The following is a 16,749-nucleotide window of genomic DNA, read 5'->3' as shown; positions in this document are numbered from 1 at the left end:
ACACACACACACACATGTGAACACACAACAACACACACACACACACATGTGAACACACAAACATAACAACACACAGCAAAGGGAAGTCGCTTACAACCAGAGAGGCTCTTGATGTCTGTGACAGTCAGACTCCCAGCCGGGGCAGAGAGCTTTACTGTGTGTGTGTGTCTGAAGGTAGCTTCCCCCTACCTTGTTGTGGGTGTGTGGGTGTGTGTGTGTGTGTGTGTGTGTGTGTGTGTGAGTCTGCTCCTTGCTCTCTCAATGTGTGGTGCAGATGAAGGCATGTCTTGTTTGTGGGCGCTGGCCCTTGTTGCTATAAATCAGCATAGGGGCACATATGGTTGACGGTCTCCCCCCTACCCCAACCCCCCAGGTCTAGCCCCCCCCCCCCTTACTACAGCCACCACACACTCCCCTCTACCCCCCACCCCCCCGGTCTCCTATGGCGCAACCCCCACAGACACCTACAACCCTCACACACACACACACACACACTCCCCTCTACCCCTCCACCCGTCTCCTATGGACCGACCCCGATTACAACCCACACACACACACACACACACTCCCCTCTACCACACACACACACACACACACACACACACACACACACACACACACACACACACACACTCACACACACTCTCCCCTCTACCCCCCCCCCCCCCCCCCCCCAGTCTCCTATGGAGCGACCCCCATTACAACCGACCCCCACACACACACACCCACAGACAGACATAACAGCACCCTCCAGACAGAGCTCAGGACTTTCAGGATGTAACAGCAATTCCGAGTCATATACCGTACCAGCGTTACGACTCCCAGCTGACACGGCCCTACGTCTGTGGTACAGGAGGTAGAGCCGGCGTCTAATGATCGCAAGGTCGGCAGATCGGCGGCTTTCGCACGTCGCCACATGTTGAAGTGTCCTTGGGCAAAGACACTGAACCCCAAATTGCTCCCAGTGAGCGGGCCGGCGCCTTCAGGGCTCTACGCTAACCTTTTTCACTAGGAGCACATTGCTCCTAAATGAAAAATTTTAGGGGCACACAAAGAAATTTAGGAGCACAGTGAATTTTTTTATTATAACACATTTTTATTAGTGATTTTGCAATTTTTGCACCAAAATCACACATTGGCCCATGCCTACAGCCCTACTAGACGCAGAGTTGATGGCATTGTATTATGGTAACTAGCTGTGTCAAGTTCTCCTGGTTAGCAGCATGTTCATTCATTCATCCATGTCATGCCTGTCAGCTAGCAGCTAGCAGCCCAGCCAGGCTTTAGGGCTAGGTCTGTCAGCTAGCAGCCCAGCCAGGCCATGCAGAGGTCTGTCTCCATGCTGCCCACCTCCCTGCTGCTGGGTCAGGCTACATCAGTCACACACGGTGGCCAGACAACTCCACATCTAGGGGTATTAAACTACCCCACATCCAGATGACCAGTCCCCAGCCCCATGCTGCCCGGGGTGGTGACATGTGGAGGTGGCCAGCCCAGCACGGTGCCTCTGCGGCGGCTAGCTGTTAGCACACCACCATCCCCGGGGGTCCCACCTCTCTGCCACACTCAAGTACAACATGTTGCATTTTCATGCCATTAGGCAACTTGCTTCCTAGGGTTTCCTAGGGTTAGAGATGCATTTGGACTTCTGGAGTACCTCCACTACTTTCAATGGGTTCTGAAGGTCTGAGAGCTTTCTACTTTCTACCCTGGGTAGTTAACCCTGGTTGTAACCTTGGGTTCAAATCTGGAGTGTGTGGGACCAAATCTGTAGATGTGGTGAGCTAATGAAGCTAATGAAGCTTGAGATGAGAAAAGGGCGCTTGTCTCTTTAAGGCCCAGGAGGGAGTTAGCGATTAGCGATGTTAGCTTAGCGCCAGTTTAACAGAAGTAACTTCACTTTTAACATGACTTCCCGTGGTCGTAGCGGGCTGGCTGACGGCTTAAAATGTGGCCACACGGTTCGCGCAGATTTATTTTTAGAATATTTAAAAAATATATATATATATAATAATCTGTACTCGCACAGTGTGCTCGTGAATTTATTTCTCTAGTCGCACAGATGTATTTTTAGTCGCAATTGCGAGTGAAATGGTCGCACTGTCGAGCCCTGGCCTTGCATGGTAGCTTGCCGCCATTGGTGTGTGAATGTGTGTGAATGAATATTCTGCCACCATACAAGCCTAGTGTAGGTCCTGTACCTTAGATTAACCAGTGGGTTTTAGGACTTTGGTTGGCTTGTACCTTTAGATGGAGGGAACTGCCAAGCAGCTCCGGTCTGCTGTAGAAGGTTCTGGGAGGTAGGGAGGTAGGAGCCCTGAGGTAGGGAGGTAGGGAGGTAGGAGCCCTGAGGTAGGGAGGTAGGGAGGTAGGGAGGTAGGAGCTCTGAGGTAGGGAGGTAGGAGGTAGGGAGGTAGGGAGGTAGGGAGGTAGGAGCCCTGAGGAAGGGAGGTAGGAGGTAGGGAGGTAGGGAGGTAGGGAGGTAGGAGCCCTGAGGTAGGGAGGTAGGGAGGTAGGGAGGTAGGAGCCCTGAGGTAGGGAGGTAGGGAGGTAGGAGCCCTGAGGTAGGGAGGTAGGGAGGCTCTGAGGTAGGGAGGCTGTGAGGTACACAGCTCTGAGGTAGTGAGGTAGGGAGGCTGTGAGGTACACAGCTCTGAGGTAGGGAGCCAGACACCTGAGAAAGGTTACGCTATTTCAGGCCGCAGGCCGCCACTCCACCACGGAGCTCAGGTTTCCTCCACCCCCCCTCTCCTGTTACCGTGGCAGAGGTGCAAACACACTTCCTGGGTTATGTCATGGCCGCCGATGGAAGGGGGGGGGGGGGGCGGCTGTGGCGGCTGTGGCGCAGGAGGTAGAGGTGTCCTTGGGCAATACACTGAACCCCCAAATTGCTCCCAGTGAGCGGGCGCCTTGCATGGCAGCTTGCCACCATTGGTGTGTGAATGTGTGTGTGAATGGGTGAATGAGAGGCCGTTGTAAAGCACTTTGGAATAAGGCGCTATATAAGTCAGTGTGTTTACCATTTCAGTCCATTTACATGTGACTGTGACTCACATCCCTGGTGTTAGTCCTTAGATTAAACCGCACTACGTAATAACTAGTTGTGGACTTGTGGTTTGGCCATTATGTGGGCCTGCTGTAGTCTAATGTGAGGGGCAATCCCTTGTCACATGCTGGAGAATCTACAGTGGCTCCCCGCTGGTGGAACGAGCTTCCCACGGCTGTCAGAACTGCAGAGTCACTACCCATCTTCTGCCGGAGACTGAAGACCCATCTCTTCAGGTTACACCTTAACTGCTCCTCCTGAGACATTACCACCCCCCCAGCACTACGTCTCCTGAGACATCTACTACGCCCCTATACTGCGTCTCCTGAGACACCTGCTTTTGCCTCCTAAGACTCTACTGCTACATAGATTTTTTACTTTTTTCAGTATCAAACATCAAACATCTGTCAGGGTGTCGTACGCCCTGCAGGGTGTCTGGGTGGCCCGGCCTGGGTGAACGAGGCCGCCGGCAGACCAGCATGACACCACGGGCTGACAGAGGCCACAGAGACGCCTTGGTGGTTGACTGCTGCCTGTCTGTCTGCCTGTCTGTCTGTCTGCCTGTCTGTCTGCTGCTCAGGAGATGGCAGTTCCTGGCAACGGCCCACAGCCATGCATCATTCCCCTTACTCATATGCCCTGACACACACACGCACACACACATACACACACACACACACACACGCACACGCACACACACACACACAGTTTCGTACTGCACAGTACCGTGGCAGAGGAAACAGCGTAACTGTTAACAGACCAGTAGCACCTGTAAAGGCCACACACACACACACACACACACACATGCTCAGAGCCACGCTTACCATCGTCATCAACGATAGGCTAGATGGTGTGGACGCGTCTAATCAATTACTCACACGTCTGAAAGGTGTAAAGGTGTATTCAGCCCGTCGGTTTTTCAGATTGGATTATTTCTCTATAAACTAGTCGGAGAGCAGACATACACTCTCTGTGGAGAGAGAGAGGGGCATTGGGGGCTGTTTATTTTTTCGAGTGCAGCTGTTCAAATATGATTGTGCCCGACGTAGATAAAACACAGAGAGGAAAAACACACACCGCCCGCTCCTGTCACACAATAGTCTGTCTAGTCCATACAGAACCAGAACACAGTCTGTCTAGTCTAGTCCATACAGCACCAGAACACAGTCTAGTCTAGTCCATACAGGTCCAGAACACAGTCTAGTCTAGTCTAGTCCATACAGGTCCAGAACACAGTCTAGTCTAGTCTAGTCCATACAGGTCCAGAACACAGCCTGTCTAGTCTAGTCTAGTCCATACAGGACCAGAACACAGCATGTCTAGTCTAGTCTAGTCTAGTCCATACAGAACCAGAACACAGTCTGTCTAGTCTAGTCCATACAGAACCAGAACACAGTCTGTCTAGTCTAGTCTAGTCCATACAGGACCAGAACACAGCATGTCTAGTCTAGTCTAGTCCATACAGAACCAGAACACAGCATGTCTAGTCTAGTCTAGTCCATACAGAACCAGAACACAGCATGTCTAGTCTAGTCTAGTCCATACAGAACCAGAACACAGCATGTCTAGTCTAGTTTAGTCCATACAGAACCAGAACACAGCCTGTCTAGTCTAGTCTAGTCTAGTCCATACAGAACCAGAACACAGCATGTCTAGTCTAGTCTAGTCCATACAGGACCAGAACACAGTCTGTCTAGTCTAGTCTAGTCCATACAGGACCAGAACACAGCCTAGTCTAGTCTAGTCTAGTCCATACAGATCCAGAACACAACATGTCTAGTCTAGTCTAGTCCATACAGGACCAGAACACAGCCTGTCTAGTCTAGTCTAGTCCATACAGAACCAGAACACAGTCTAGTCTAGTCTAGTCCATACAGGTCCAGAACACAGCCTGTCTAGTCTAGTCTAGTCCATACAGGACCAGAACACAGTCTGTCTAGTCTAGTCCATACAGAACCAGAACACAGCATGTCTAGTCTAGTCCATACAGAACCAGAACACAGTCTGTCTAGTCTAGTCCATACAGAACCAGAACACAGCATGTCTAGTCTAGTCTAGTCCATACAGGACCAGAACACAGCATGTCTAGTCTAGTCTAGTCTAGTCCATACAGGACCAGAACACAGCATGTCTAGTCTAGTCTAGTCCATACAGGACCAGAACACAGCATGTCTAGTCTAGTCTAGTCCATACAGAACCAGAACACAGCATGTCTAGTCTAGTCTAGTCCATACAGAACCAGAACACAGCATGTCTAGTCTAGTCCATACAGGACCAGAACACAGTCTAGTCTAGTCTAGTCCATACAGGACCAGAACACAGTCTAGTCTAGTCTAGTCCATACAGGTCCAGAACACAGTCTAGTCTAGTCTAGTCCATACAGGACCAGAACACAGTCTAGTCTAGTCTAGTCCATACAGAACCAGAACACAGCCTGTCTAGTCTAGTCTAGTCCATACAGGACCAGAACACAGCCTGTCTAGTCTAGTCTAGTCTAGTCCATACAGGACCAGAACACAGCATGTCTAGTCTAGTCTAGTCCATACAGGACCAGAACACAGCATGTCTAGTCTAGTCTAGTCCATACAGGACCAGAACACAGCATGTCTAGTCTAGTCTAGTCCATACAGGACCAGAACACAGCATGTCTAGTCTAGTCTAGTCCATACAGGACCAGAACACAGCCTGTCTAGTCTAGTCCATACAGAACCAGAACACAGCATGTCTAGTCTAGTCCATACAGGACCAGAACACAGTCTGTCTAGTCTAGTCCATACAGAACCAGAACACAGCATGTCTAGTCTAGTCTAGTCCATACAGAACCAGAACACAGCATGTCTAGTCTAGTCTAGTCCATACAGAACCAGAACACAGCATGTCTAGTCTAGTCTAGTCCATACAGAACCAGAACACAGCATGTCTAGTCTAGTTTAGTCCATACAGAACCAGAACACAGCCTGTCTAGTCTAGTCTAGTTTAGTCCATACAGAACCAGAACACAGCCTGTCTAGTCTAGTCTAGTCTAGTCCATACAGGACCAGAACACAGCCTAGTCTAGTCTAGTCTAGTCCATACAGATCCAGAACACAGCATGTCTAGTCTAGTCTAGTCCATACAGGACCAGAACACAGCCTGTCTAGTCTAGTCTAGTCCATACAGAACCAGAACACAGTCTAGTCTAGTCCATACAGAACCAGAACACAGCATGTCTAGTCTAGTCTAGTCCATACAGGACCAGAACACAGCCTGTCTAGTCTAGTCTAGTCCATACAGGACCAGAACACAGCATGTCTAGTCTAGTCTAGTCCATACAGGACCAGAACACAGCATGTCTAGTCTAGTCTAGTCCATACAGAACCAGAACACAGCATGTCTAGTCTAGTCCATACAGGACCAGAACACAGTCTAGTCTAGTCTAGTCCATACAGGACCAGAACACAGTCTAGTCTAGTCTAGTCCATACAGGTCCAGAACACAGTCTAGTCTAGTCTAGTCCATACAGGACCAGAACACAGTCTAGTCTAGTCTAGTCCATACAGGTCCAGAACACAGTCTAGTCTAGTCTAGTCTAGTCCATACAGAACCAGAACACAGTCTGTCTAGTCTAGTCTAGTCTAGTCCATACAGGTCCAGAACACAGCATGTCTAGTCTAGTCTAGTCCATACAGGACCAGAACACAGCATGTCTAGTCTAGTCTAGTCCATACAGGACCAGAACACAGCATGTCTAGTCTAGTCCATACAGGACCAGAACACAGCATGTCTAGTCTAGTCTAGTCCATACAGGACCAGAACACAGCCTGTCTAGTCTAGTCTAGTCCATACAGGTCCAGAACACAGTCTGTCTAGTCTAGTCTAGTCCATACAGAACCAGAACACAGCATGTCTAGTCTAGTCTAGTCCATACAGGACCAGAACACAGCCTGTCTAGTCTAGTCTAGTCCATACAGGTCCAGAACACAGTCTGTCTAGTCTAGTCTAGTCCATACAGAACCAGAACACAGCATGTCTAGTCTAGTCTAGTCCATACAGGACCAGAACACAGCCTGTCTAGTCTAGTCTAGTCCATACAGAACCAGAACACAGCATGTCTAGTCTAGTCTAGTCCATACAGAACCAGAACACAGCATGTCTAGTCTAGTCTAGTCCATACAGGACCAGAACACAGCCTGTCTAGTCTAGTCTAGTCCATACAGAACCAGAACACAGCATGTCTAGTCTAGTCTGGTCCATACAGGACCAGAACACAGCATGTCTAGTCTAGTCTAGTCCATACAGGACCAGAACACAGCCTGTCTAGTCTAGTCTAGTCCATACAGGACTAGAACACAGCCTATCTGGTCTAGTCCATACAGCACAGAACACAGTCTAGTCTAGTCCATACAGGACCAGAACTTAGAACATAGATCGCTGTTTCACTGTTTCTTGTTTTGTGTGTTTGTCTCTCTGGCTCTGTTCAGTCTGTCCCGTTCCCTTGCAAAGCGACCTTGGGTTTGTGAAAGGCGCTATATAGACATGTAAGTTAGTATTATTATTATGTAAGGCACTGCCCCGGTGCAGCATAATAGTGAAAAGTCCCTGAAGGGATTCACCCGTTCAGACCTATTACGAGTTTTATGATTTTAGAGTTAAGTCATGATTTTAGAGTATGGTTTAATGTTCTCAGGGTTTTCCCAGAAGCATTCACTGTGTGACGGGGTTGAATACACTTCCCGCCATTTAGCCTCTCACTGTACTTTGGTGTCAGACCATAAAGCTAGTGTGGCTCCTTCCACAAAGTGTTTCCAGAGTTGATGATTCAGTCTATCCTCCCCCCCGCCTCTGTGTGTGTGTGTGTGTGTGTGTGTGTGTGTGTGTGTGTGTGTGTGTGTGTGTGTGTGTGTGTGTGTGTGTGGAGTGTGTGCCGTTATGTTGTTTTTCCTCTTCTTAATTTCTTTGTGATCAATTGTTGCTCACTGAAACAATTGTGAAATGGTGAAAATACCACCCACCGCTCATCGGTGATCAGACTTAGCTGAGGTGCTGGAACTGAAAGGTATCAAATAGAGTGCAAAAAAGCAGCATCCATTCCGCACACTCAAATCTGTGCAAAAAAAACGTTGCTTATTGCGAGTTTTCAGTCATAGACCTTCTTCGGGGAATCGATTGCTCACTAAAGAATTAAAAAACTAGCAGTATCACACACAGTAGAGACTTCCGTTAGCCAGGAGACGTGTACTCAGCTTGTAAACTGAAGACCTCCATCTCTTCAGGTTACACCTTAACTGCTCCTCCTGAGACATTACCACCCCCCCAGCACTGCGTCTCCTGAGACACCCGCTTTTCCCCTATACTATGTCTCCTAAGACTTCTACTGCCCCCCTTGTACTGTTTCTCTGTTTCTCCAGTGTCTATATAAATGCCAAAAATGTAAATGTAATGTAAACAAAGTGGTAGAGCTTAGGCCTGTTTCATTTGGGTAGTGGTGGTCTAGTCTAGTGATTAGTGAGTTGGACTGGTGATCCGAAGGTTGTGAGTTAAAATCCCGCCTGAAACACCACCACTAGTAAGACAGGTAGCCCTCAGTTACTCCAGGGGAGAATGTTCCTGTAATCTCTAAATTGTAAATCGCTTTGGATTAAAAAGCGTCTGCTGAAAATGGCAAACTCTGAATTCATTGAAGCCAGTCTGAGGTCCAGCGTGTGTCCGTGCTGGTTCCTGATCTTCCTGAGGGGTTAACAGCGTTGACTGAGATGTATCCAGCGTTGGCCTGATTTGTCTTTTTTGTGACCGAACTGCAGAGTCACTCCCCAGCTTCTGTCTGAGACTGAAGACCCATTTCTTCAGGCTACACCTTAACTGCTCCTCCTGAGACACCTGCTCCCCCCTATACTCCCCCCTATACTGTGTCTCCTAAGATTTCTACTTCCCTTCCCCTTGTACTGTTTCTCCAGTGTCAAAAAAGAAGAACTGTGTTTCTCCTGTGTTGTTTCTTCTCCTATCACGACGACTGCCAATGGCCCCTGGCCTGAGCTAGATTACTCTTCCTGCTACGACTGGTGGATTGATGATTCACTTACTAACTTACTAATGTATCGATTGTAAGTCGCTTTGGAATAAGGCGTCTGCTAAAATGCCAAAGATTTCAATGTAAATGACATTGACCGTGTCATCGTGTCTGTGTCCCCAGGACGTCCTCCCTGCCCCCCCTGGACTGGCCCCTGCCCAGCCAGTTCGGCCAGTACGACCTGAAGATCGAGGTCCATCCCAAGGCCCACCACCGGGCCCACTACGAGACGGAGGGCAGCAGAGGGGCGGTCAAAGCTGCCTCGGGCGGTCACCCTGTGGTTAAGGTGAGGTCAAAGTAAAAAAAAGTCAAAGTCAAAAGTGACTTTATTGTCCCATGACTGGGAAATTTGTTTTGGGCCTTACACCACACTGCAGCCAAAACAGAACAACAGACAATACAATGTTAAAACAGACAGAAGGCAACCCTGATTCAGATAAGGGTAGAAGTAAAACGATAAGTAAAATCTATCCAACATTCATCTGGTGCTGTTTAAAAGTTTAACTGAAACCGGAATAAAAGAGTTTTGTGTGTGCGGTTTAACACTAGAACAGCCATGGGTGGGGTCATTTAACACTAGAACAGCCATGGGTGGGGTCATTTAACACTAGAACAGCCATGGGTGAGGTCATTTAATACTAGAACAGCTAGTGCACCCTCAGGACCCTCCTTTCATGACTTTTCCTAGATATGTGCGTTCTACCAACCAGTATCCTTACATTTAAAAAATCTGGATAAGCTAGTTTGAAGCTATTTTGCAGTTTTTCTGTGTAGGAAGCAGGCTACAAGACACGCCAACTAGTGGTCTTTGTGTGTAAGTAGCAGCTTCCCATTGTAAAGACTATGGACATTTGACCCCCCCGAGGCGGTTCTAAGAGTAGGTGAAATAGACACAGCTGTTCTAGTGCTAACCTCGGGGTAAGCATGGGGTTACGTATCGGTTATGGGTACAACAAACATCAGTTATCAGGCGTTCTTTATCAAACTGCCTTCTGGGTGACGTCCCCACACTGTGTATAATCCCTGAAGCACGGGTCAAATTACCCTATAGGTCGGACCGGATTCATTCCGCCTGTCCGTTCACCTGTTTGTTTGCGTCACGATTACATAAGGCTGACCTGTCGCCTGAGCACCCACACCACCACCACCACCACCACCACCAGCACGACACCCATCGCTGTTACCATGGCGTTTGTGTGCGTGGCAACCCGGAGGACTCAACAGGAAGTAGAACTTGAGAAGCCTTCTTCCACACACAGCATAGCTGCGGGGAGTGTGACTGACCTACACTCACTACTATCCTCCGCTAATCCCCGACACTCTGCGTTTCTCGTTTGACAGACAGCTCCCTGTGTCTCGTCGGATGAGGGGTCTAGCCTAGCGCCAAGCCTCAGCTGTCAATTCATCATTTTACAGCTGTCTACCCCCAGCCAAAGACACTCGCTGTGGCAGGGGCTCATTTTACCTGGCGTGCGTGACTGTCATCACACGGTGAACCCCCCCCCCTCCCCTCCCCCAACCTCCCCCCTCTCTCTAGGTTAGAAAGGCTAACCTACTGAAGCACTGAAGCAGGAAGCTCGACCAGGGGGGACAGTGGTGTCACCGCAGCTCAATTAGTGTCTGTGTCATGTGATACCCCTCAGAGAGGCAGGGTGAGGGGGAGGGGGGTGAGTAGCTCTGCTGCTGGGCTCCAGGCCGTCCAGGGCTCCCAGGGCCTCCTGGGCCTCCAGCGGGCCTGCCAGGCAGCAGGCTGCCAGGTGAGGCTAGCAGCAGGTAAATATTTCATGGCCGCGGGTGACAGGTCTCCTTTGTGTGGGGTGACGGAAGCCGGGCATCACCGCCGCAGAGCCGGGAGCGCTGGTGTGTAACCTGTAACCTAACAATGGCCGAGAGGCTTAGAGGAGCCTGTCAGACCGACCGCCTGGCGACTTCTTAAAGACTAGAACAGCCACGAGGGGGTCATTTGACCCCTGTGAGTAAAGATATCTGTTTTATCTTTGCACTCGATCAAATTTCAGGACCCTCCTTTCATGACTTTTCCTAGATATGTGTGTTCTACCACCCCAGTATCCTTACATTTTCAAAATCACATCAGGATAAGCTCATATGAGGAGCCTGTCAGACCGACCGCCTATTAACTTCTTAAGACTTCTTTAGTCCTCTTTAGAGAACGGGCAGGCTGAGCGTGGGTTTTGAAACGTTCTTTGATTAGAGGGTTTTTACTAGACTAGACCACGAGATGGACCACAGTTTGGTCTTCAGCTGCTCATTTGGGTTTATGGGTTTATTTTCACAGAGTTGTTGTTGTTTTTTTGGTTAGTTTGACCCAACTGTTTTTCTTTTTCTTTTTTGTAATTTTTACACTCCCACTCATATTTGTCTTTTTATTGCGATAGAGACAGTTAGAGATTTTGACAGGAAGGATGGGAGAGAGAGAGAGAGAGAGAGAGAGAGAGAGAGAGAGAGAGAGAGAGAGAGAGAGAGAGAGAGAGAGAGAGAGAGAGAGAGAGAGAGAGAGAGAGAGAGAGAGAGAGAGGAAGGATGGGAGAGAGAGAGAGAGAGAGAGAGAGAGAGAGAGAGAGAGAGAGAGAGAGAGAGAGAGAGAGAGAGAGAGAGAGAGAGAGAGAGAGAGAGAGAGAGAGAGAGAGAGAGAGAGAGAGAGAGAGAGAGAGGACAGAGAGAGTTAAGTTATTTTTTTCTGGGCAGTCCCACTCATATTTGTCTTTTTTATTGCCATAGAGACAGTAGAGATTTTGACAGGAAGGATGGGTGAGAGAGAGAGGAGAGAGAGAGAGAGAGAGAGAGAGAGAGAGAGAGAGAGAGAGAGAGAGAGAGAGAGAGAGAAGGGATGACATGCAGGATATGTCCGCGCCCGGAATCGAACCGGTGGAACCCTGCGGTTACGTGGTCGACGCTTAGCGCGTTATGCCACAAAGCGCCCACGTCCCGCGACCCGACTGTTGTTCTGAAGTGGTCCTGTGCAGACCGTCGACCCTGACCAGGTCCTCACCTTCCAGCAGTAGTATCGTACCCTCTCAGGGTTAGCCTCTAGCAGCAGTACTGGACCCTCTCAGGGTTAGCCTCTAGCAGTAGGACCCCTACCCTCTCAGGGTTAGCCTCTAGCAGTAGTACCGTACCCTCTCGGGGTTAGCCTCTAGCAGTACTGGACCCTCTCAGGGTTAGCCTCTAGCAGTAGTACCGTACCCTCTCAGGGTTAGTTATGCAGCCAGGCTCTGTTCCTCCACCGGTCACAGCTAATAGTTAACCACATTCTCCTCCACCGAGTGTGAGGATGCATAATTTAGCTGTCCAAAATGTAGTATCCAGGCGATGATGACCATGTGGGGGTTTAAGGCTGCAAGGTTCTGGTTACTTATTGTGTCAGCTCCATGCTTTTTTCGTTTTTTTGTGGCCACCAAATCGTGCAGCAACTATAAGGTATTGTTATTCTGTCAGCTTTCTCTGTGCTTTTTCAGTTGTTGCCAGTCAATTGCTGTGGTGGGGTTAGCATTAGCATCACGTGAGGACAGACAAGTTATGTCATCCCTACCCTGGTCAGGCAGGTCTACCGGTCTCCTTGTTTACTAAACACATGCTCCTCATTGTTCGTCTGTTGACGCTGTGTTTTATGCAACCACCCTGTAAGACCAGCCCTACCCAGAAAGATCACCCTGTTATGGTGGCTAGGCCGGTCGCTTGCTTTCATTTTGATACCGCTCAAAAAACCCACTTTTTTTTGTTATTGATACAGTAGCACATCAGCCTGCCTTGGGGGAATAGTGATTAGTTGTCATGGGTCCGTCCGCTAGTCTAACGAGGCAGCGTTTCCCCCCCCAGGTGTAGCCTAGCTACGTGTGTATTACGCTAGCTAATCGCGGTGGTTGGTAGGATGACATTGAACGTCTCAGAGTCTCTCTCCTCCTCTGCAGCTCTCTGCTCTCTGCTCTCTCCACGGGCGGGAGCACCAGTCTCTTCCTGTGGGGTTGACTCTGGTGTCATGATGTCATCGAGTGACGCCAAGCCTGCCATCTGGACGCGGTGTGGGCTTCCTTTTGTGACTGTCGCCCAGATCAAGGCACCACAGAGCTGCTATGTCAACAGAAAAACACAAGCATGTGACCGGGGGTAGGGGAGGGGAGCCATGGGGCTTGACTACATGTGTAAGGTAGTTCGGAGAGCGGGGGGGGGGGGACTGCCGTGTGGGGGGTCGGATGGAGCGCGTGAGTGAGACAATAAAGGGAGAGAGAGAAGGCCTAAGTTATTCATGCCATGTGCTGTGTGTGTGAAGTTGTGTTAACTGCACTGTGTCTGAACCGATAACCTGAACCGTTTTTTTTTCCTGATTTTCTTGAATCTTGACAGAGCAGTGTGTTTACGTTGGGAAAAGGCCAGGCTTTTTTTTAAGTTTCCTGTGATCACAGGATGATGCAGATTAGCAGATCTTAATCAGGTAGAGGTTGTGTTGAAAAGGCCTTGGGCAGAATCTGATTATGAGCTGTTAGTCAGCCCCTCCCTTCTGCCAGGGAGGTGAGACTCTGTTGTGTCTCTGCTGCAACCGGCATCATGTGTGTCCCAGAATCCTGACACAACCGTGTGTTCCAGATCCCTGACACCCTGTGTGTTCAGAACCCTGACACCCCTGTGTGTCCCAGAACCCTGACAACCCTGCTGACACCCCTGTGTGTTCCAGAACCCTGCCTGACACCCCTGTGTGTCCCAGAACCTGACACCCCTGTGTGTTCCAGAACCCTGACACCCCTGTGTGTTCCAGATCCCTGACACCCCTGTGTGTTCCACAACGCTGACACCCCTGTGTGTTCCAGAATCCTGCCTGACACCCCTGTGTGTTCCAGAACCCTGACACCCCTGTGTGTTCCAGAACCCTGACACCCCTGTGTGTTCTAGAACCCTGACACCCCTGTGTGTTCTCAGAACCCTGACACCCCTGTGTGTTCCAGAACCCTGACACCCCTGTGTGTTCCAGAACCCTGACACCCCTGTGTGTCCCAGAACCCTGACACCCCCTGTGTGTTCCAGAACCCTGACACCCCTGTGTGTCCTAGAACCCTGACACCCCTGTGTGTTCTAGAACCCTGACACCCCTGTGTGTTCCAGAATCCTGACACCCCTGTGTGTTCTAGAACCCTGACACCCCTGTGTGTTCCAGAACCCTGACACCCCTGTGTGTTCTAGAACCCTGACACCCCTGTGTGGTCCCAGAACCCTGACACCCCCTGTGAGTTCCAGAACCCTGACACCCCTGTGTGTCCCAGAACCCTGACACCCCCCTGTGTGTTCTAGAACCCTGACACCCCTGTGTGTCCAGAACCCTGACACCCCTGTGTGTTCTAGAACCCTGACACCCCTGTGTGTTCCAGAATCCTGACACCCCTGTGTGTTCTAGAACCATGCATGCTTCTAAAACGATCTGTACTGACTCTCCTCAAACCAAACCAAGAGAAAAGAGGTGTGTATATATGGCATCTGGCTATCTATAGTACTCCTGACACTCTTACAGTGGGGGAAATAAGTATTCAACACATCAACAGTTTTTTTTTATTCAACATATTTTCATTGCAGATATTCACATGAAATTCAGACCGGATATCAGTAAAAAGTAACTCAAAAAGTAACTTGTAACTCAATAAAACTACACAGCTTAAGAAATTGTAAAAACTCCAATCCATGAATAAAAAAAGTTATGTGCAATAAAATGGAATGACACAGGAAAGAAACTATTTAACACGCTAACAGAAATGTATTTAACACTTGGTGGAGAAGCCTTGGTGGAGTTTCCAATGCCGCTCCCTCACAGTTATCAGGTGGGACGTCGGCCCGTTCTTCAACACAGACAGTCTTTAAATCTGGAAGATTCCGGGGGCCGCTGGTGAATCTTGATCTTCAGTTCTTTCCACAAATGTTCTGTTGGATTTAAGTCTGGCGGTTGACTAGGCCAGCCCAGCACCTTCATCTCCTTCCTCTTCGGTCCTCTTTCCTCGTTGCTGTATGTTTTGGATCGTTGTCCTGCTGGAAGGTCCACCCGCGTCTCATCTTCTTCCTCCGAAATTCGACTGTGCGTATTATTAAGATCAGAAGCAGAGCCGTTTCTCCTCCGATACGGTGCGTCATATTGTTGCCGAAAGGTTAGATGTTTGTCTCGTCTGACCAGATTACATTCTCTCAGTACCCTAATCTACAGGCTAATCTACTATCTATCTACCCTAATCTACAGGCATCTCCAAAGGTTCTGTAGCAAACTTCAAACGAGCCTCAACATGCCTTCTCTTCAGTAATGGAATCTTCCGGGTTGATTGTGAATGGAAACTGTTGCGGTGGAGTGCGTTGCCTATTGTTTTCTTTGTGACAACTGTACCCGCTGCTTCCAGGTCTTTCTGGAGCTCTGCTCGAGTGGTCCTTGGTCCTTGGGCTACTCTTCTGACTAACTTTCTGACTGCCCGGTCAGAAATCTTGCGAGGAGCTCCTGTGCGTGGCTGGTTGATGGTCGAGTGATGTTCCTTCCACTTGCGGATAATGGCCCTAATGGTGCTTAGAGAAACATCTAGGAGTTGAGAAATCCATCTGTTACCAGTGCCATTACTATGCTGCTCAACAGTGCAAAGGTCTTGGGAGAGCTCTTTGCTTCTACCCATCATGAGATGTTTCTTGCAGGAAAGCTTGGTGACAAATGATTTGTTTACCTGCATTCAGAGGTGGAAAACCCTTTGTCAAAGAGTGGAAGTACTTACCCACCAACATGCACTAACCCAGCTGGTTCTAATTCGCACAGGTAGGAGAACTCATTATGGGGATAAGATGGTTTAGTGCTTTTTCTTACTGTGTTCAATAATTCTTTCTTGTGTCATTTATTGGATACATTTTTTTATGGATTGGAATGTTACAATTTCTTTCGCTGTGTAGTTTTATTGAGTTAATACCAGTGTCTGGTCAATGGAAATCTGTTGAATTAAAAAAAAATGTTGGATGTGTTATCCCCCCTTTGCTGTTCACCCAGTTTGAGCTGGTTTGCTGGGGGGTCCCCCATCATGATTGAGTGATTTCTCTGTGTGTGTGTGTGTGTGTGTGTGTGTGTGTGTGTGTGTGTGTGTGTGTGTGTGTGTGTGTGTGTGTGTGTGTGTGAGAGTGAGAGTGTGAGTGTGAGTGTGAGTGTGAGTGTGAGTGTGAGTGTGAGTGTGAGTGTGAGTGTGAGTGTGAGTGTGAGTGTGAGTGTGAGTGTGAGTGTGAGTGTGTAGGCTAGATCACTGCAGAGGTCATCAGGTCATCATCCTGGGTAGTTTACATGAGAAGAACATCTACTGACCTCATCCCTGCACTGATCACACATCTACTGACCTCATCCCTGCCCTGGTCACACAGCTGCTAAACACACTGTCACCGACCGACTTCAGCTGCACAAGGTTAATGAGTTAGACCGAAGAGTGAGTCCCAAAGAATGTAATATAAATATGGTCTTTGTCCTAAAAAAAGCCAGCGCTATTACAGAGCCATCGGTCTGGATGTCATAACAGTAATCCCATAACTAAAACGTACAGTAGCCAGACAAACAAAAGCGAAACAAGAGTGACAGTGTTTACCCCGGCTGTTTGGACTGGGCTGATTCATGCCGCTGGGGTTCTTGCGTGGAACGCCGCCGCTTATT

The 16,749-nt window shown here is 49.0% G+C and overlaps 1 protein-coding gene across 1 annotated transcript in view; it reads left to right on the top strand.

Moving 5' to 3' along the window:
* nfatc3a (nuclear factor of activated T cells 3a) overlaps nt 1-16,749 on the top strand; it is a gene marked incomplete at its 5' end in the record, with an annotated part of 78,718 nt that overhangs the window by 23,028 nt on the left and 38,941 nt on the right. Inside the window, one exon of the mRNA XM_080528104.1 lies at nt 9,216-9,378. Coding sequence (XP_080384230.1) covers nt 9,216-9,378 — 163 coding nt within the window. The remainder of the gene's footprint in view (nt 1-9,215; nt 9,379-16,749) is intronic.

This window comes from Nansenia antarctica (assembly GCF_963989245.1).
Source record: "Nansenia antarctica genome assembly, chromosome: 4".
Classification (NCBI taxonomy): domain Eukaryota; kingdom Metazoa; phylum Chordata; class Actinopteri; order Argentiniformes; family Microstomatidae; genus Nansenia; species Nansenia antarctica.
This window is presented reverse-complemented; position numbering and strand designations above follow the sequence as displayed.